Below are 22,500 nucleotides of genomic sequence, written 5' to 3' on the forward strand. Positions count from 1 at the left end.
TCAACAAGTTAGAACCAAGCAATGCAGCTGGCTGCATAGCACCGGCTTTGGATCTGGCCTTTGGCTGGGAGAAAAAAAAAACCCACCCTTGATGGGGTTCAAGTGTACGTCTTCCCAGTTGTAGCTGCCACGCTAACCATTTAGTGGCTGGTGAATACTTAGTGTTTCTTACTGCCTGTTTCGTGTCATCTCACCTCACCTCAGGCCCATAACTACAGAGTAGTCGTTGGGGGAATCCTGAGGACCGCAGACGCGACCTCCCTTCTCTCCATCTGTCTCTGTCAGCAGCCGCCGGCAGCAGCTCACGTGTATGGAGTCCGGTCCATTCTTTGATGTTCTCATGCCAGTTCTTCCGCTGTCTTCCTCTTCTTCTCCCGCCCTCGATGGTGCCTTGCATGATTGTTTTTGACAGACTGGTGTGTCGAGTGTTGTGCCCAAACCATATCAGCTTGCGTCTCTTCACAGTTGAAAGGAGAGGTTCCTGAGGTCCAGCAAGGTTCTTAATTCTGCTCTGTACATATTCATTGGTCCTGTGCTTGATCCAGGAAATTTGAAGGAGCTTCCTTAGGCATTTATTCTCGAAAGCCTGGATCTTCCTTTCAGTTTCGGCTGTCAGTGTCCATGCCTCGCAACCATACAGTACAATGGAGACCACCAGGGCTTTGTAGAGTTTGAATTTTGTGGCGAATCGGATGTTGCTTTTCCACACTCTGTTCAGTTTGGTCATGGCTGCGGTGGATAGTTTGGTGTCAGTAGGGGTTAAAGAATGAAACGTTGATTGTTGACTGATGTGATGACTGTGCTGTGTTGCAGAGTGTGAGACTCACCACTGCCAGGTGGTGCAAGCTGTGCTGAACTCCAACATCCACATCATGGGTCACCTCTATCCCCGCATCTTTAACACGTGACCTCATCGGTGACCTCTATCCCCGCATCTTTAACACGTGACCTCATCGGTGACCTCTATCCCCGCATCTTTAACATGTGACCTCATCGGTGACCTCTATCCCCGCATCTTTAACACGTGACCTCATCGGTGACCTCTATCCCCGCATCTTTAACACGTGACCTCATCGGTGACCTCTATCCCTGCATCTTTAACACGTGACCTCATCGGTGACCTCTTTTCCTGCATCTTTAACACATTAGCTACCACCTTCACCTGTTCCATCTGGCATTGTTGGCTGTAACGTCCGTGTTCATTTCAACACCGCAAGTCTGCACAACGCAGGGCAGTGACATCACTTACCTTCAACACATGACGCCATCGTGAGGGCTTCACCCAGCTCATCTTGCGTCGTTGACTCTCGTCGTCCACGTTCATTTCAACACAAGTCTACATGACAGGACAGTGACACCGCACGTCTTTAACATGTGACCACAGCTGACGGTCAGGTCTTCATTGACATTATCCAGCATTTGACCGTGTCACTTGTTAATTTCAACCCGGGTCCGTGTAACACGTGAGTGGCTGTGTGTCTGCACTCACTGGGCCGTGTGTCTCTGGTCTTGTACCTTGCTCGTGCTTTATAGACAATGTGTGACGGTCTGTTAATATCGGTTCACCACCAAAGTAACTCCGGAGCAGTGCAGGGTCTCCTCTGGTGTGTAGCCTCCTGGTGACCTGACATTGATGTTTCCTTGTGGAGTGCCGATGCTGGGACTGTGACGGATGAACCCAGGTGTGGCCGTGTATAGGGGACTTGGAATGAGTGATGCCACTGAAATGGTGCAGATGATGGGGCAGCAAAAAAAAAAGAAAAAGAAAAAAAAAGAATGAAAAGTGTGGATGTAAATATTAAAGGAATGGCATGTGTGCATCGTGTGTTAAACTGTAGTGTGTGCAGACCTAACTTTGTCCTGACTGGGACTGATTTATCTTGTGCAAGGGGAGAGAGAGAACATTTTTGGTGCTTGCAGTGTACATTCTGAATATGTTGTTATCTCTGGAAGATTGTTGTACAATTTGTAACAGAGAGAGAGAGAGTGAGAATGAATGAAGTGATTAACAGAAAGTGAGTTGATAAATTTGTATACAGTATCAATACTGATTTAGAGAAAGTGTAAAAGATTTTTTTGTATGTGTTGTGGTTGGTTTGAATTGAGAGACCGTGTAAATTCAAACTTGTGTGTTTTTACTGTTGCTCATGGGTCACCATGAAAATAAATGTTCAGTTTGATTTGTGGGATTTTTTTTTGTGTGGTCGGTATTGCTGTGACCGTTCTTTGACTCTGTGTGTGAGATTCGTATACTGGGATTAGTGTTGTGAGTGAGCGACAGTGTGTGTGTCAAATGCACACATTCTATAAAATAAGGTGCTAATGAATACGGTCCTACTTCTTTTTTTTTTTAGAATAATGAAATGATCTAAATGAAGTCGGAACATATGCTTTGTTAAAACATAATGCAGTGACACACTTGTCGTTCAGTCAGTCAGGCCTGGGATTCTTCAGACTACAGGACCGGACAAAAGAAATGTATAAAAAAATATCCCCCCCAGGGGGGGTGGGGGAATATGGACTGCTAGCACTGGGACTGTGACAAACAAACCCAGGTGTGGCCATTTAATTGTGAACCCTAATTCGTGGAGTTACCAGTCTGGTTTGTCGTCATAGTCGTTACACACGATCACTGAGATACAGAGAGAGAGTGAGAAAGAGAGATGTGTACATAGACAATCGAAGGAATATTTAGAACATGATATATTTCCGTAGTAGAAGACGTCATGTAAGGTCCGAAAGATGACGTAAAAAATAACATTACGTCACCTGTTGTAAGTGTAGTCTGTGACCAAGCTGCCAGGTGGCAGCGAAAATTCAGATTTTTGATTATTTTTGTTTCACAAAATAGGTGTTGGTTTATTTATTTTAAATATATATATGGTGGTGTGTCCATCGAGATCGATGATGACCATCGTTGTCATCCAGATGGGGGATGGGGGGAGGGTGGTGGTGGGGTGGGGGGAAGGATGCTCATGAATCTATCTGTGAGTGCGCAGATGGCACGAAATGTTCGCTGACAGTTGGGGCAGACAAAGACAGGCATATCATTGTCAGGGAGCTTGTCTGCCCGTGACTTTCTGGCCTGCCTCTTCTCAACAGCTGCAGCAGTCCTGTTGGCCTCGCACAACTTGGCGCCTTTGTGCACAGCAGCGCGCCATTTGTCACGGTCCACTGCAGATTCCTCCCAGGAGTCAGGGTTGATATCAAACGCTTTCAGAGAGACTTTCAGAGTATCTCTGAAGCGCTTCTTCTGACCTCCGTGTGATCTCTTCCCTTGTTGCAGCTCGCCATAGAAGAGCCTTTTGGGCAGCCGATGGTCTGGCATGCGCGCCACGTGTCCAGCCCAGCGAAGCTGGGACTGCATCAGGATGGTGAAGATGCTGGGAAGGGTGGCTTTTGCGAGCACCTCTGTGTCTGGGGTCTTGTCTTGCCACTTGATGTTCAGTAGCTTCCTTAGGCATGTTGTGTGGAAGTGGTTCAGCTTCTTGGCATGTCGTTGGTACACTGTCCAAGTTTCGCAGGCGTACAGTAGTGTGGGGAGAACTACTGCTCTGTAGACCTTTAGCTTGGTCTCAAGACTAATGCCTCTTCTGTTCCAGACATTTGCATTGAGTCTACCAAAAGTTGCGCTTGCTCTTGCAATCCTGACGTTCACTTCATCGTCAATGGTCGCATTTCGTGACAGTGTGCTGCCAAGGTATGTGAACCGCTCCACCGCACTGAGTCTCTGACCGTTGACTGTGATGTTGGGCTCAACGTAGGGTTTCCCTGGGGCTGGCTGATGGAGAACTTCAGTTTTCCTCGTGCTGATGGTAAGGCCGAAGTTCCTGCTGGCAGTGGCAAACTTGTCGACGCTGAGTTGCATGTCAGCTTCAGATCCAGCATTGAGGGCACAATCATCAGCAAACAAAAAGTCTCTGATGATGTCTGTCATGACCTTCGTTTTTGCTTGAAGCCTTCTGAGGTTAAACAGCTTGCCATCTGTTCGGTACTTTAGGCCGATTCCAACATCGCCATCTCTGAAGGCATCAGTAAGCATTGCAGAGAACATGAGGCTGAACAACGTTGGAGCCAGGACGCAGCCTTGCTTGACACCATTTGTGACAGCAAAAGGAGCAGATGTTTCACCATTGTCCTGGACTCGAGCCTGCATGCCTTCATGGAATTGGCTGACCAAGGAAATAAATTTCTGAGGGCATCCGTACTTGGCCATGATCTTCCACAGTCCCTCTCTACTCACGGTGTCGAAGGCCTTAGTGAGGTCGACATAGGTGGAGAACAGATCAGCATTTTGCTCCTGACATTTCTCTTGCAGCTGCCTTGCAGCAAACACCATGTCAGTGGTTCCGCGCTCTTTCCGGAATCCACATTGGCTCTCAGGCAAATGACCTTGGTCAAGGTGTGCTGTGAGGCGGTCAAGTAGGATCCTGGCAAGTATCTTGCCTGCGATGGAGAGCAAGGAAATGCCCCGATGGTTATCACAGGCTTGCCGGTTCCCCTTTCGCTTGTACAAGTGAATGATAGATGCATCTTTGAAATCCTGGGGGATCGTCTCTTCTTTCCACATGAGTGAGTACAGCTGATGAAGCTTCTCAGTCAGCACAGTGCCTCCATCCTTGTAGACCTCTGCTGGTATGGAGTCTGAGCCAGGTGCTTTGCCACTGGATAGCAGACGGATTGCTTTCTGGGTCTCAAGAAGTGTTGGCGGATCGTCCAGTGCTTCGTTGGTGGGGACTTGTGGGAGACGGTCTATGGCTTCATCATTTATGGAGGAAGGGCGATTTAAGACACTGTTGAAGTGCTCAGCCCATCGTTCGAGAATGTTCTCCTTCTCGGTGATCAAGGTATTCCCATCTGCACTGAGGAGGGGGGATGATCCTGAGGATGTGGGGCCGTAGACTTCTTTTAAGGCATCATAGAACCTCTTCATATCGTGCCTGTCAGCATATCCCTGGATCTCATCAGCTTTGTCACTCAGCCACTTATCCTGCATCTGGCGTAACTTTTGCTGAACAGTCCTGCGGATGGCATTGTAGGCATCCTTTTTTGATGTGGACTTTGGGTTGCTCAGGTGGGCTTGATGCAGACGGCGTTTCTCATCCAGAAGCTGCTTGATTTCATCACAGTTTTCATCAAACCAGTCTTTGTGCTTTCTGGTCATGGGTCCCAGGGTCTCTGAAGCTGTACTATAGATCAGCTCACGCAGGGTCCTCCAGTCAGACTCCACATTCTGGTTGTCCAGAGAGGCAGATTCCAGACGATCTTCCAGCAGCTCCACAAAGGACTGTTTGATCGTGATGCTTTTCAGCTTAGCGATGTTGAGCCGTTTTGGAGCCTTCTGGCCTTGGGGGCGTCTCTTGGGTTGGATTCGAATATTCAGCTTCGAGACTACAAGGCGATGGTCTGTCCAACACTCGGCGCCGCACATGGTCTTTGTTACACGTACATCTTGCCTATCCCTTTTCCTGACGATGACATAATCGATGAGATGCCAATGCTTTGAGCGAGGGTGCATCCATGACGTCCTGTTACGGGTAGGGAGGCAGAAAACTGTGTTGGTTATCAGCAGTTCGTGCTCTGCACAGGTCTGAAGCAAAAGCAATCCATTTGGGTTGCAGTGGCCCACACCGTGCTTTCCAATCACTCCATCCCAGGAGATGTAGTCAGAGCCAACTCTAGCATTGAAGTCCCCAAGAATGATGAGCTTGTCTGCTTTAGGGATGGCAGCAATGACAGAGTGAAGGTCCTCGTAGAACTTCGCCTTCACTTCATCCAGGGTTGGTCATGGTTGGGGCGTAGGCACTGACAATGGTGAGGTGCTTCTGGCCAGATGCCAGTGGGAGTTTCATGGTCATAAGCCTATCGTTGACTCCCTTTGGGATTCCAGCTAGCTTGCTGACAAGTGCTGTTTTTACTGCAAAACCAACGCCAGCCTCACGTCGCTCTTTGCTTCCTCGTCCACTCCAGAAGAAGGTGTAACCAGATCCCCGTTCACAGAGCTCGCCTTCGCCTGCAAGCCGAGTCTCACTCAAGGCTGCGATGTCGATGTTGTATCTGGCGAGTTCGGATGCAACTAGTGCTGTTCTCCTTTGGGGTCTGTCCGCGTTATCTCTGTCCAGGAGAGTCCTTATGTTCCAAGCACCAATGGTGAGAGGAACGATCCTTGTTTTTTCTTTTCTTTCTCTTTGTTTCGACCGCTGATGTAGGGTCCCCGCCAGCCGCGGTATGCTGGCCAGGGTGATATGGAGCAGGCAATTTTTAGGGCACCTTTTCTAGCCCCTTCCTCATGCCAGGGAGGTGAGCAGTGCATTCCTAAAGAGGGCTGCTCAGACGCTCAGACGGCTGCCGAGCTCCATCGCTGCTCCTGTCGACGAAGAACGACCCTATGGCCTGAGCCGCCTGCGTGCAGGTCTGCGGCTGCGACTGCCAGTGTACCCACACCTGTCGTTTCGTCGCTCGCCTGTCGCCACAGGACTTGGGGGTGATGAAATGATGAAGGATGAAAGGTCATTTTGGATGACTGATGACTTGCGCGATGAGTTTGTTTAAAGTGAAGAGGAGTTGCGCAACGTCGACCTCACTCTCTCGTCCGGGTCCACCAATTTCCAGTGGCAAGACTAAGTCGAGACGACTGGAGGATGAGCACGGATGCAGTGGATGACCAAGATATCCTTTCGGTGTCTCATCTTGCTCTCTGCACTCCACAGTGCGTTGCTGTAACCGCCTTCCTCTCCGTTGAACCGATAGGTTTCTTCCGCAGATTCTGCCAGATCCAGACTTCGCATACATGGGTAGACACACCCCGGGGGCCAACTGCGTGTGGCATGCACACAGCACAGTGGAGCTAGATGGCCGTCGGTGGCTCTCCTGAGCCGACGCCCTTTTATGGATCTCCATAAGGGTGTCCAGCCACCCGCCTCACCAGTCCCAGAAGGGAGCGGTGGAAGTGCCGGTTTAGTCGTCGGCAACCCGACCCTGAACAGGTTGTACTGGATTACAGGTTACCAGTAGCAGATCTAATGACCTGACCTGACATTGAAATATATATATATATGTGTGTGTATGTATGATTGTGGAAATGATGCAGTGATTTCATACTGAAACAAACAAAAAAAAAACCACCCGCAATTCTCATCCCCGCTAAAAACCTTTCTCACTTTGATGCGTGAATGCACATGAAGCAACACAGGTTCCAGACAGTTCAGAGTCAAAGCAGTCTTTTATTCTGCATTCCTTGGAATGGAAACCTCCATATTTCAACAACAATACAGCACTAACACACAAACGCAGTGACCATGCTATGACTGGTTGTTGCTTTTTTTAATTCCCACCACCCCCCCTCCCCCGCTGAAATAAATCAGAACAGTACTGAATGTTGGTCATCATATCTTTGAGCAAATGAAGACAAGTGCAATAAACCAGCTTTGCGAAACATCAGAAAAAGCAGAGTTGTGTGAACCGAGGAGCATGTATAAAAAATCACCTGACAAGGACAGCCTTTTTTGGTGGGTTTTTTTTTTTTTTCATCCTTCTTCATTCCCCCTCAACCTTTTCACGAAAATGCATACAACTGCATGCGCATGCAGACACACATCACTTGCACATGTTTCCCATTCCCTCACTGTCTCAGACGCACTCACTCTCACACACACACACACACACATCCTCTTCACCTAAGTATGTGATCATCTGTCAAAACCATCTGCCAAACCTCTAAAAAGTCCATCATTTTTCTTTTCTTTTCTTCTTTAGTAGAGAAATTACTGATCGTTTTCTTTCTTTCAAAATACTTCGAAAACAATTCTCTTTTCTTTCTTTTTCTTCTTTTTTTAAACCTCTTGAGTGCCCCATGATGGAAACGAAACTTCCATCCCCTACTGGTGTGCAAAAAAGTGCCCCACGACAGCAGTCTCTGACCATGTCCTTGTAGGAATTTTCCTATCGCAAAATCATTTAATTCGTATTGAATTTTCATAAATGGACAGGGTTCATTTTCCTTAAAAATAAAAACCCAGGGTTTATATACACATTCTTTCAGTTGTTTGCATGCTAGAATCTTTTATTTTTTTTTATAATAAAAACATTACCCTCTGTAACCAAAAATCCCTTGGCAAATACTTGTCACTGACCATAAAATAGGGTGGCACTGAAGGGGTCAAAACTACCATCTACACAACTTAGATTTGTATATTATCTCTTCTTGCCAACAAGAACACCTTGGACAAAAGGCATGAGCGAAACTGGCTCTCTTTGCAAGAAGTGACTTGCCAATTCTGTCCCACAGTAACAAATTTTTTTCTGTTGCGTGTTTTTCTCTCTTTTTATGGGCCAGCTGATCGTACACTTTCATCTCTCTACCGCTAGGAAACTGAAACATGGGAGGTAATATACTAAGGGAGGTCACTAGCCATAGCAACTCTGGATTTCTCAGGCTGTGGAGCAGTATTTTGCATGAGGACAGAAATCACACCCCTGCGGGAATCTGCACCAGTGGTTCACAGGGAGTATACAAGATTATTATACACGGGAGCTGAATGCAATGGACAGACCAAAGTGGTGTTCAGCTGTCCACAAAGGCGCCAAATCCTGCGAGGCCAACAGAATCGCTGCAGCAGAGCAACGCAGATAGGCCAGGAAAAGCAGTGCCAGCAAGTCCCCGACAGCCGCCACCATCCCCTGTCCACACTGCGTCAGAACCTTCCGGGCGCGGACTGGCCTGACCAGTCATCTGCGCACCCACAGAGCCCAACCCACCCACCCCCAGGATGACTTGATGGTCCTCGTCGATCCCGACGGATGAACCACACACAAGATTACAATGTATTAGGCATAATTATATAGGGGAAAAAACTTTCTTTTTTTTCTCTCTCCCTTTTGTCATTCTCAACAAATCTACCATTTTTCTTTTTTCCTCCAAACATTTCTATTTCTTGTCTCTCGAATGATTGATATAATTTTTTTTTCTTTTTCGTCTTTCCTCCAGGAGGATTTCCACCTCATCCTGAGCACACTACTCCATTTCTTTCTTTTTATCTATTCATAGCTTTTTTTTTTATAGTATATTTTCATTCAAAAACCAATGATTAACACATCCTTCAATATGTATGTTCCTGAATACAAAAATGGGCAAAAAAAACACACCAAAAAAACCTCAAATTCTTTTCCCATCATTTGGCACACAGCGGAGGAGAAAGTTAAATACACAGAACTGGAATCAAAACAAAGGCAAGATCATGCTCAAATCGGCTGAGCACCAAACTGGTGCCAAACATTAAACAAGCTAGCGTTTGCGCTGTCTACGCTGATGTGTTGGTGTTGTGGTGGTGTCAATGTAGTGATAGGTAATCCCCCTTCCCTTTCCACTTTTTCCTACGATGGTCATTCCTGTGGGCCAAGTAACGAGGCACGTGTCAAGGACACACCCAAATGAAACGAACAAAAGATTATGCATGTATGACATGGTGTGCTTATTTGCATGTCTATGTCACTCTGTGTGTGTGTGTGTGTGCGTGCGTGTGTGCGCGTGTGTGCATGCCCTGTGTCACTGTGTATGTGTGCATGCCTGTGTCATGGTGTGTGTATGTGTTTGTATGTCTGCATGCCTATCTCAATGTGTGTGTACATATGTGTGTGTGCATGCCTGTGTCACTGTGTGTGTGTGTGTGTGTGGACTTGTCGTTCATGAAGCAAGTGTGCAACGCAAAACTGAGAGAAAGAACTCTAATACTGTGAGCAAATAAAGGGAGGAGGGGAGGAAAAGGCGGTGGGTGGGTGGGCCATGGGTTAAAAAGGAGGGGGAGGAGGAAGAGGAATGGAAAGTTAAATACACAATGTAAATAGTCGGACATCTCATCTAATACTGTGATCAAATCTGTAAAAACAAAATCACAATTTTTTTTTTTTTTTTTTTTAAAGCAATGCACACTCTAAAATACATGCACACTAATCAGTAAGCACACATCACCATAAATACATCAAGTTACTGCACAAAACCACCAATTTAAGTACTTGGCCATAGCATATCACAAACTACCAATTTAACTTGGCAATAGCATATCACAGACATCATTGTGAAGAAGGCATGCTCAACATAATCATGTGATAAATATTGGTGAGTTAGAAAAACATCAGCTCTCGCACATACGTACCATGAAGATTGGTATGTTTCAAATAGATAAGTTGTCTGGGTAGAAGCCGCTCTAAAAACAGCTCTTGCACATACATACCGTGAAGATTGGTATGTTTCAAATAGATAGGTTGTCTGTGTAGAAGCCACTCTAAAAACATCAGCTCTTGCACATAGTACCGTGAACATTGGTATGTTTCAAACAGATAAGTTGTCTGTGTAGAAGCCACCCTAAAAACATCAGCTCTTGCACATACATACCATGAACATTGGTATGTTTCAAATAGAAAGGTTGTCTGTGTAGAAGCCACTCTAATTCCTCTGATGATTAAATACAGTGTTTCATGTTCTGCAATCCTTACTTTAAAAGAAAAAAAATCACAACAAATTTCACAGCATGTGTGGAAGCATGAAAGAAACATATATGTGTGATACATGCACAGACACATGCAGAAAAACACACATACAACAATGCCCAAATCAATGACAACAAAAAGAAACATACAGATGTTTACGCATGATGTGTGTGCATGCACACACACACAACTTTTTCCAGTCAATCATTACGACAGATATATTGTGCAAGCATGCACACACACACACTTTTTCCAGTCAATCATTACAACGGATGTATTGTGCATGCATGCACACACACACTTTTTCAGTCAATCATTACAACGACATATGTATTGTGCATGCATGCACACACACACTTTTTCCAGTCAATCATTACAACGACAGATATATTGTGCATGCATGCACACACACACTTTTTGCAGTCAATCATTACAACGACATATGTATTGTGCATGCATGCACACACACACTTTTTCCAGTCAATCATTACAACGGATGTATTGTGCATGCATGCACACACACACACAAAAAAAAAGGAGGGGAGGGGGCGGGGGGAGAGTGCGTGTGTGTGTGTGTGTGTGTGTGCACCTGTGGGTGTTGTGTATGTGTTTGGGCATGGCAATTATCATGATTCTTTTGGGTCTATTTTTAACCCCGACTGTGCAATCTGAGTTTCAAATGTACAGTCATTAAACCAAGAATTACAGATCAACCTTAGCTATATGTAGTTCGCATGATTCACGCACACACTCACTAAAATGATCCCAGCTGTTGATCTTTGATTCACTTCCACCAATTTTCATGACTTTGTCAAAAAAAAAAAAAAAAAAAAAAAGGATTCACCCAAAATGAGTGATTTTGCATACGTGATGCATAGGGAGGAATACTGCTTGAAATCTTTCTTTGAAAACCTTGGGTGACTTTATACCCATGACGTACGCCACTGAACTCATCTGGTGATGAAGGGCAAAGTTTAAGACAGTAAATGTTCACCTAGAAATCACTGCATTATCTTTTGGTATTCAATCATCATCAGGTTTTCTGAGCAAAACCTGCGATCTGCAGTATAGTTTGGGTCGATACTGTTGAAAAGTTGAGTTTAAGGACACACTAGCTTACCACCTAAACCCCCTTCAGAAATTTCCACCCCCTTCAAGTTTGCAAAAGACTGCCCCAGGACAGAAATTTCCATCCCCTTCCAGTTTGCAAAAGACTGCCCCAGGACAGAAATTTCCATCCCCTTCCAGTTTGCGAAAGACTGCCCCAGGACAGAAATTTCCATCCCCTTCCAGTTTGAAAAAGACTGCCCCAGGACAGAAATTTCCATCCCCTTCCAGTTTGCGAAAGACTGCCCCAGGACAGAAATTTCCATCCCCTTCCAGTTTGCAAAAGACTGCCCCAGGAAAGAAATTTCCATCCCCTTCCAGTTTGCAAAAGACTGCCCCAGGACAGAAATTTCCACCTCCTTCAAGTCTGCAAAAGACTGCCCCAGGACAGAAATTTCCATCCCCTTCCAGTCTGAAAAAGACTGCCCCAGGACAGAAATTTCCATCCCCTTCCAGTTTGAAAAAGACTGCCCCAGGACAGAAATTTCCACCTCCTTCAAGTCTGCAAAAGACTGCCCCAGGACAGAAATTTCCATCCCCTTCAAGTCTGCAAAACACTGCCCCAGGACAGAAATTTCCACCTCCTTCAAGTCTGCAAAAGACTGCCCCAGGACAGAAATTTCCATCCCCTTCAAGTCTGCAAAACACTGCCCCAGGACAGAAATTTCCATCCCCTTCAAGTCTGCAAAAGACTGCTCCAGGAGAGAAATTTCCATCCCCTTCAAGTCTGCAAAAGACTGCTCCAGGAGAGAAATTTCCATCCCTTTCAAGTCTGCAAAAGACTGCCCCAGGACAGAAATTTCCATCCCCTTCAAGTCTGCAAAAGACTGCCCCAGGACAGAAGACTGCCCCAGGACAGAAATTTCCATCCCCTTCAAGTCTGCAAAAGACTGCCCCAGGACAGAAATTTCCATCCCCTTCAAGTCTGCAAAAGACTGCCCCAGGACAGAAATTTCCATCCCCTTCAAGTTTGCAAAAGACTGCCCCAGGGCAAAAGACTGCCCCAGGACAGAAATTTCCATCCCCTTCCAGTTTGCAAAAGACTGCCCCAGGGCAAGACTGCCCCAGGACAGAAATTTCCATCCCCTTCAAGTTTGCAAAAGACTGCCCCAGGACAGAAATTTCCATCCCCTTCAAGTTTGAAAAAGACTGCCCCAGGACAGAAATTTCCATCCGTGTCATTGAAGGAATTTTCTGATCACAAAATTGTTTGAAATCATCATTTTTGGATAGTGTGTTCACATTCCTTTCAGAAAAGTATGTTCTATAAACTTTCTTTTAGTAGTTTGCATGTCATATATATATATATATATATATATAGAGAGAGAGAGAGAGAGTTTACATATATAATATATATATATACACAGAGAGAGAGTTTTGTTTTTTTTACCCTCTGTGACCAAAACATCCTTTGGCAAATGATTGTCACTGAATGGGTTAACAACATATTTGGCTTACACCCTGAAGGCCAAGTTTTCTAGTGCTGGGGGTCTTGTTGTGTCTGAGGTTTTGTTGTTGGATTCCTAACAGATCTGTGCAGTACTGGTTCAGTGAAACCTGCCCTGAGGCCCTAACAGGGATGAGCAATGCTGACACACCTGGGAGTACTGTAGACTTCAGCTCACAATGCAAACAAACCAGATGGCCACAAGGGTGATAAATACTCTGTCATGCAAACAAATAGGAGGAGGGAAGAAAAAGCACCATTCTGCGACAATATTCAAACGCATTCCAAAACAGTGGCCTCGAGGTTACGACGTGACGCACGGAAAGCACGCTTCAATACACAGACCACACCTTCACAGCACTGATTCCTATGACAGGGCAAGATGTACAACTGTCAATCGTGTCAAGGAATGTTAGTTGCATATGTTAGTTACAAAGTGTAAAGTGAAAACGAAGGACAAATAATACATATAACATTGACACACATTTCTCTCACAGATGCACTGGTTTGTTGGACATCATTTTATAAGTCATCAGAAACCCAGACACGATCAGTACCTTGGGGTATTTTCACTTCAAAACAGAATGTAACAGACACTACTGTGAGAGAACCCAGAAAACATGAATCGAAAGAAAAATGTCTTTACATCGAACTTGTGAAATCTCCAGCGGTTTTTCCTCTTCTGGAAGCAGTCAACCAATGGCAAGAGAGCTTTCAGATGACAAGATATTTACACTGTATTAATTCATTATCTCTCTTGACACAGACTTCTCTGTCTAGCTTGCATAAAAAGACCCTCAGTCTTTTATGTGTTCATACACATTTGAGAGTTCTGTGTGTCTATGAAGACAAGTGCATCTGCATGGTAAAACGTTCATAATAGTTGTAAACATGTTCCATAGCTCTTTTCACAAATCATTATTATATTGTATCATATTGTAGTGTAGCATTGTGTACTGTACTGTACTGTACTGTACTGTGTCATTCTTTCGTCACAACAGATTTCTCTGAGTGAAATTCGGGCTGCTCTCCCCGGGGCGAGCGCGTCACTACAGTGAGAGTCCCACCCTCTTTTTCTGTCTGCACATTTATTTGTTTTCCTATCAAAGAGGATTCTTCTGCAGAATTCTGCCAGGGGTAAAACGAACTGCATGCCACACACAAGACCCCAGTTTATCATCTCATCCAACCATCTGGAACCACACCACTCAAGGTCTTGTGGAGGGGGAGGAAATACTGGCAAGTGTGTGATTCGAACCTGTGTGCTCAGATTCTCTCGCTTTCTGAGCAGACATCTTAGTGTTAGGCCACCACCAATCCTTATGGCATCAACCCTGTGTGTGTGTGGTGTGGCCATGTCTCTGTCCCTACATCTCAATCTCCCCCCCCCCCCCCACCCCCCCTGGCACCCCCCCTCTCTCCCTCGGCAAGGTTTGCTTTTCTGACATGTGCAGCATGGCGTTGACACGAACCTATTCTATATTCATGCCAGCTTTGTATGTTTTGATTGCACTCATTTGAAAAAAAAATATTACATTGACAAAAAAAAAGAAGAAGAAAAAAAAGAGAGATCTCTTGGTAAACAGCCCACACACTGTTTTACTGGTACACAACAAACAGGTAAATCAGTCATAACTCATTCCTCCCTTTTTTATTATTATTATTATTTAATTGTGAAATAAATACAATTAAAATATTTTTCAAATCTATCACGTATGCATCCGCATGCAAGCTTGCAAATCACACATGATGCAATCCTACACACACGCTCACAACAATACATGATACACACACACATTCTGGCACGATGTAAACGCCTGTCACTCGCGTCAGAATACTGCTGTGAATGAACAAGCATCCTCTCCGAGTTTTTCCTCCTCTCAACGTACTCCACAACACAACAAAACACTGCGTAAACGAAAACAATCTTTACATTGAGCATCCTCGTTCATCAATAACAAGAAATAAAAATCTGTTCTTCCCTGTGATTATTAACAAGCATTTTAAGTTAACTGTGCACAAAGCGCCACTGTTTTACCTTCACGTTTATTCATCTGTGTCTTCTGTGTCATTATCACCCACCTTATGCAGACACATATCAAACAATGCGTGCAAAAAAACACAATCCCTTTGTACCTAGTCAAAACACCATCTAAATAGCTGAACAATACACCAATAAAAATGATTTTTTACGCGTATCTCTGCCTTGACCCTCTTTTTTGACTACCATCCTAAATTTTAACTGATTGTTCACAAAATTATTCGTTTCAATACCATAAAAAGTATAACATATCAATAAACAAATTACAACAACAATAATAGTAACAATGATATCAATAACAGCAATAATAAAAAAATAAAAAAAATAATAATAATACTAAGGCTGCTCAGAATGTAGCTGTGACTGCCAGTTTCGAATTTTGTGATTTAACTCATTATATTTTATTTCATTTTAATCTTATTTTCTCTAGTCATTTATTTATTTATTCGTTTTTCTCTCCATTTTTCAGCATGTTTAAGACAAAGTCTTCAGTGTTCAAATCTGCATGCCATGTACACCGTGTGCAGCTTTTCAGTGGCTGCAGAATGGCCGTCACATGTTGCAATCATACACTACAGCATCTTGGCTTGTACAGCGCAAAAAATTCAGCATTGCTGTCATATGAACACTTCATCTGTTAAACTTGCTTCTTATTTTTTTTCTTCTTTTCTTTGCTTCAAATAAACGCTTCATCTGTTAAATTTACTTCTAATTTCTTCATTTCTTTGCTTCAAAATAAACGCTTCATCTGTTAAACTTACTTCTTCTTTTTTTTTCGTTTCTCTTTTTATCTATTCACATATTTATCCTGGCTTTCCTACTGTAAAACGTGCGCTCTTAAATTAAGAACCATAGGACATGCTACTATCAACAATTTTCTTCCTGTTAAATCCTTTTTCTTTTCAGCAAAAAGCATGCACAACAAGAATCACTTCTTCGAGCACATACCTTTTTTTTCCCCCCCCCTAGAAAAATATGTCAAATACATATAAACACAAAAGGGATTAAATACATTTATGGAGGGAGGTGGGGTGGGAGGGGGGGGGGGGGGAGGAGAAAGAGGGACTCATGAAAGCTATCGCGTAACAGTTCAGACAATCTTGACTTGCCTTCAAACATACCAAACTCACAATTTCAGATCACACAAGCAACACCCCCGCCCACCCCCCCCCCCCCCCCCAAAAAAAAAAAAAAATCTATATGCACACTACCATAAGATGCAAGGTGGTAGCCATTCCTTTCATATACCCCCCCTCCCCCTCCCTCCATCCCCCACACCCCCAGCTCCTTCCACCTGTCACTCATTCTTCACCCTGCATGTCCAGCCCCATCAGCAAAAAAAGGGAAGACCTTTTCCCCAAACCCAGCCTCCATCAGCTGTCACTCACTCTTCTTCTCTCTTCGTCCACACCCAGGAGGGAGCAGGGAATGTTTCACAACCCCCCCCCCCCCCCCCCCGCCGTCCCCCCCCCTCCTGCCATCAATCACTCTGCCTACCCCGCCCCCTTGCCAACAATCAATCTGCCTAATTGTTCACCCCATAAAGGCAGAGGGAATTTTTCACAGACCCCCCCCCCCCCCACACACACACACACACACTCCCCCCCCATATACCCTGCCCTCACCAACCATCAGCCACTCTTCCTGCTTGTCCAGGCCTACAGCCCCAAGAAAGGCAGGAAGGATGTTTCCCACTTCTTCTTCTTCTTCTTCTTCTTCTGCGTTCACTCGTATGCACACGAGTGGGCTTTTACGTGTATGACCGTTTTTACCCCGCCATGTAGGCAGCCATACTCCATTATCGGGGGTGTGCATGCTGGGTATGTTCTTGTTTCCATAACCCACCGAACGCTGACATGGATTACAGGATCTTTAACGTGTGTATTTTATCTTCAGCGTGCGCATACACACGAAGGGGGTTCAGGCACCAGCAGGTCTGCACATATGTTGACCTGGGAGATCGGAAAAATCTCCACCCTTTACCCACCAGGCGCCGTCACCGTGATTCGAACCCGGGACCCTCAGATCGACAGTCCAACGCTTTAACCACTCGGCTATCGCGCCCGTCGGATGTTTCCCACAAATCCTGCCTCCCTGCTGTCACTCACTCACTCACTCCTCTCCCTACTTCTTCACCAAGGTGGATGGAGGAGGGATTTTCCCCCTACAAACCCCACCCCACCCCTACCCCAAACACCACCCACCCACCCACCCACTCACTCTTCTCCCTGGTTGTCCAGCCCAGTGAAGACTGAAGGGACGTAGGACCGGTGGCGCATGTCTCGCATGAAGTTGTTCACCTCGCTGACCACACCCGACGACCTCTCACCCCCTCGCTTCTGCATGGCACTGCGGAACAGGTCCTGAACTGTCTCCTCCTCCAGGGAAGTGATGGTCCTCCTTGGGAACAGGTTCACCGAGCGCCGCTGGGGCCGCAGGATGCGCGGCGAGATCCGCTCGCGTTTGGGGTCGCCGTCGTCCTCCGACCTCAGGGTCACGGCCCTGACGCTGTCCTCGCAGTAGGTGATGAGTGTCTCCAGTGTGTCCGCCGGGCGGGAGGAGGAGAATTTCCGCCGTGCGATCTCCATGCAGGCGTCCACGAAGCCTTGGAAACACAGACCTGGAAAAAAAACAACCCAACAAACAGAGATGCCAGGCCCTGTCAAGTGTTTGCAGGAACTATCAGGAAATTTGGTAGGAACATTCTGAATATGGTATGAACACTCAGACTCCAAGCCATATCAGCAAATGTAAATTCTATCTACAAGGCATACAAACATCTTGGGCCTACCTACAACATGGTGTAACTGCTACAATTAAGCTAACTGGTCCCACTCAATGCTGTTTCAATGTACCCATGCACACGATTAGATGAGCATCATGATCATAATCTGAGACCAAGGTTTATAGTGACTGCCCTGGCCTTGTGACTGATAGGTCTAGAGCTTCTGCATGTCACAACAGCAAAGCATGTGACCATGCTATGTAGTCGAAAATGAAATTGTTTGAACAATTTTGACGTTGGCATAATGTCGGAACAAACTACGATCGAACTCAACAAAATACAGCGAAATCATAACGTTTGGCATCTCTGAACAACACACACACAAGTAACCTCGTATATAAAAAATACACCTTCGAAGCCTTGACAACACAGCCCTGTTTTTTTCTTTTTTTTTTTCTTTTTTTTTAACACAGCCCTGTTAAAACATTGCAACTTCAGTATGACAAATACATCAACAAAGCCTAGGAAACCATTCATGTAAAACACACACAAACACACACTCGTAAACTAGTGTATGAAAAATACACCTACGAAGCGTTGACAACACAGCCCTGTAAACAATTAGCAACTTCAGTACTAAAAATATACCAACAAAGCCTTCAAAACAATGGTCTTGCATGCTAATTACTCTGCATGCACGCACGCACGAACGCATGCGCGCGTGCGCGCACACACACCCACACACACACACAGAGTACTGACCTGAGGTCCTGTCAGGGTTGAGGAACTCCCACTTCCGCTGCATGTCAATGTAGAGGATGTCGATGGAAGCGTTGTTCAGCCCCTTGCGGTTCAGACGACACTTCCTGAAATAATGAAGGACGAAAAAGTTACATTCAGCCCCCTTCCGTTCAGATGACACTTCCTGAAATAAACAAAGACGAAAAGGTTAAAGGTCCCATAGCCTGTTTTGTATGGCCATCAGGGCAGCAAATTCAAATCCGCTTTGTCTGGGGCCCGGCATAGGAAGGCTGGGTCCAACCAATGCTCTCCTTCCGCCATTTTAAACTCCCTTAAGCTATGTCAAGTACCCATTTACACCTGGATAATAATAATAATTATTATATTTATACAGCGCTGAATCTTGTGCAGCGACATATCAAAGCGCTTTCGCACCAGTCACTTAACACGCAGGCCTAACTCTAAAACTGGAAAAACTGAAGACGAGGAAGAGGCAGGGAAGGGAGGCTATTTTTTACTTTCACCTGGATGGGGTGAGGACAATCAGAGTAAAAGTCCCTGCCTTTCACAAGGACACAACACCATGATGATATATGGGGCCTTGAAAAAGAAGAAGGAAAAGAAGAAGATGAAAAAGAAGAAGAAAAGAATAATTTTCTAGATTCAGTTTTTCAAGGCAGCATCACTATGTTCTGACAAATCCATATGCACTACACCACATCTGCAAAGCCGATGCCTGACCAGTAGCATAACCCTGCGTGCTTTGTCAGGCCATGAGCGTACCTATCAAGAGTGGGTATCTTCTACAGAATTTTATCAGAGGACAATGCTTTCATTGCCATGGGTTCTTTTTCAGTGTGCTATGTGCATACTGCAGACAGGACCTCAGTCTATCATCTCATCCAAATGAACAGACTCTCAGTTTGATTTTTCAGTCAAACTTGGGAGAAAAGGTGATACCTGGATTTGAACCAAGACTGTCACAGACACTGTACTGGCAGATGAAACAGAAGAAGGAAAAGACGGGCGCAATAATCGGGGGGTCCCGGGTTTGAATCACGGTGACGGCGCCTGGTGGGTAAAGGGTGGAGATTTTTACGGTCTCCCAGGTCAACATATGTGCAGACCTGCTAGTGCCTGAACCCCCTTCATGTGTAAATGCAAGCAGAAGATCACATACGCACGTCAAAGATCCTGTAACCCATGTCAGCGTTCAGTGGGTTATGGAAACAAGAACATACCCAGCATGCACACCCCCGAAAACGGAGTATGGCTGCCTACATGGTAGGGTAAAAAACGGTCATACATGTAAAAGCCCACTCGTGTGCATACAAGTGAACGCAGAAGAAGAAGAAGAAGGAAAAGGAAAAGGAGGAGGCAAAAAACGAAGGAAAAGATGGAGAAGGAGCAAAAGAAAGACGAGGAGAAGGAGATGAAAAAGAAGATGAAGAAGGAGAAAGAAAAGAAGATGAAGAAGGAGAAGGAGGAACAGAAGAAGAAGAAGGTGATGATGATGATAGTGAAAAAGAAGAGATGCATGGAAGAAGAAGAAGACGATGATGAAGAAGACATCCATGAAGACATCCGTCACACACTTAGGATGTACATATAATCAGGGCAGGATAGTACAAGATCTCCTTGTTGTCCTGCCAGTCTGTAACTGTGATGCAATCTGACATGTTCCAAGTTAAACACAGTTTACACCAAGAAGAAGAAGAAGTCACATACTTCAGATGTACACATAACAGGACAGGACACTGTATAAAGTATTCATGCTGTGTGAAATGGTCCAAATTAAAACTGTCTAAATGACAAACAAGAAGAAGAAGCCAACAACACCCAAACCAGCAACACCGCAACCACACACACGTCACACACCTGGCGAACATACGGAAGGCGGTGGGCCCCAGGCGGATACAGCCCCGCACGCTGAGGCAACCCATGAAGATGTCTGCCAGACGCTCTAGCAGGCGGAGGGGCCTCAGCTCCTCGGCGTACACCGCGGGGAAAATCTCCTTCAGGCATGACTGCTCCTCCTCCTCGTTCTCGTCCTCTGACGACTCCACGATTGTCAGCTCGTAGGGCAGCGGCTGGAGACTGGGCCCATCCTCCTCCATGAAAGCCTCCGCAGGTTTGTCCGTCTTGTTCTTCTGGAAGATGCTGGATGATTGCGGATCCTTGGAGTCCAGGAAAAGCGAGTCCTTGATCGGGCCGGGGCCTGTCCGCCGGCCTTCGCTGTGGCTGCGGGGGTGGTGTCTGTTTTTGTTGTTGCTTCCGCTCTTGTTATCATCGTTTCCGTTCTTGTTATCATTTCCGCTCATGTTGTTATTTTCGTTCTTGTTGTCGGTGCCAGTCCCACTCTGACTGTTGTTGGCATTCTGGTCCTTCTGCTGGTGGTGGTAGTAGGGTGGCGTGTCGAACCTGGTGATCTCCCCTTCCCCCTCCACAAAGACGCGGCATGTCTCCTGTCGCTGGTACGAGGGTCGCATCTTGTCGTTCTCGGCGAAGATGGACTTCTGGCCGTCGCTGGCCGGGGCGTCCTCGAAGCGGATGGTGATGTCGCGCTCGCGCTGGTTGCGGTGCCGAGTCTCGGTGGTGGGGGGGCTGGAGGGAGAGTCCACCTCCATCTCCTCTACACACCGCTGAGGCCGCCGCCATCTTCTGCGTCTGTTTCAACAGTCATCCGTGTTGTTACTGCCTCAGTGTGTGTGTGTGTGTGTGTGTGTGTGTGTGGTATGCATGCATGTGTGCAAACATGTGTTTGGAAGTGAATGCACACACATGCATGTCTGTATGTACTTCAATATATATCTCTCTCTCTCTCTGTATATATATCTGTGTGGAGTGATGGCCTAGAGGTAACGCGTCCGCCTAGGAAGCAAGAGAATCTGAGCACGCTGGTTCGAATCATGGCTTCGCCGCCGATATTTTCTCCCCCTCCACTAGACCTTGTGTGGTGGTCTGGACTAGTCATTCGGATGAGATGATAAACCAAGGTCCCAGGTACATCATGCACTTAGCGCACGTAAAAGAACCCACCGCAACAAAAGACTTGTTCCTGGCAAAATTCTGTAGATAAATCCACTTCGATAGGAAAAACAAATAAAACTGCACGCAGGAAAAAATACAAAAAAAAAAAAAAAAAAAAAAAGGGTGGCGCTGCGGTGTAGCGACGCACTCTCCCTGGGGAGAGCAGCCCGAATTTCACACAGAGAAATCTGTTCTGATAAAAAGAAATACCAATAAAAATATACTCTTGTTTAATTTTTATCTTAATTCTGGTCCTTTTTGACACAGAAAGTAAAACAGGCAAAGGAACAACTTCTTGCTGACACTAACCTAACATAATCAAAGAACATACACACACACGTTTTCACACACACACACACACACACACAAAGTCTCTCTCTCTCTCTCTCTCTCACCAACATGCCCCCACCACCTCCACCACCACCCCCCCACCACACACAATACCACCAGCACCTTTTGCGGGTGTACTTGTTCTTGGGGGCGACCATGATGAGGGTGTCCCTGATCAGCGACCTCTTGACCTCCTCGTCCTTGATGGAGGGCAGGTACTCCACCACCCCCGGGGACACCTCCTGCTCCCCAGTGATGCTCAGGCTGGGGTTGGAGTTCACCTCCAGCAGGATGGGCATCAGGTCCTTCAGGATCAGGATGTCAAAGCCAAGCACCTGCAAGGGAGGTGGAGTTGGGTGGGAGGGAAACAGAACAGCCACACCGTCTCTGTTAAGTTACTACTTCTCTCTGTCGCCACCCCCCCACCCACCCCCACCCCCGTCCCCTCCAAAAAAATGGTGTATGGCTGCTTCTGCACGGTATGGTGAAAATGGTCATAAATGTAATGACAACCAGATCCTTGTACATGATATGATTCCATCAACAATGATCCCCAGTAACTGACACGATCCCAGAAACTGAAATGATCCCAGT

General features: G+C 45.8%; 2 protein-coding genes across 3 annotated transcripts in view; one reads left to right on the plus strand and one right to left on the minus strand.

Annotated features, from left to right (window-relative positions):
* Positions 1 to 2,180, plus strand: part of LOC143289756 (integrator complex subunit 5-like) — a 40,803-nt gene extending 38,623 nt beyond the window's left edge. For both annotated transcript variants that reach the window (XM_076598853.1, XM_076598854.1), the window contains one exon: positions 814 to 2,180. In XM_076598853.1, the coding sequence (XP_076454968.1) occupies positions 814 to 908 (95 nt within the window). In that variant the 3' untranslated portion in view covers positions 909 to 2,180. The remainder of the gene's footprint in view (positions 1 to 813) is intronic.
* Positions 2,181 to 17,296: 15,116 nt separating this feature from the next.
* The window catches only part of LOC143289421 (tubulin polyglutamylase TTLL11-like), a 33,482-nt gene continuing 28,278 nt past the window's right edge, over positions 17,297 to 22,500 (minus strand). Inside the window, exons 6-9 of the mRNA XM_076598384.1 lie at positions 22,030 to 22,241; positions 20,425 to 21,213; positions 18,568 to 18,671; positions 17,297 to 17,700 (exon numbers count right to left, since the gene is read on the minus strand). Coding sequence (XP_076454499.1) covers positions 17,297 to 17,700; positions 18,568 to 18,671; positions 20,425 to 21,213; positions 22,030 to 22,241 — 1,509 coding nt within the window. The remainder of the gene's footprint in view (positions 17,701 to 18,567; positions 18,672 to 20,424; positions 21,214 to 22,029; positions 22,242 to 22,500) is intronic.

Source organism: Babylonia areolata, chromosome 14, assembly GCF_041734735.1.
Source record: "Babylonia areolata isolate BAREFJ2019XMU chromosome 14, ASM4173473v1, whole genome shotgun sequence".
NCBI lineage: Eukaryota > Metazoa > Mollusca > Gastropoda > Neogastropoda > Buccinidae > Babylonia > Babylonia areolata.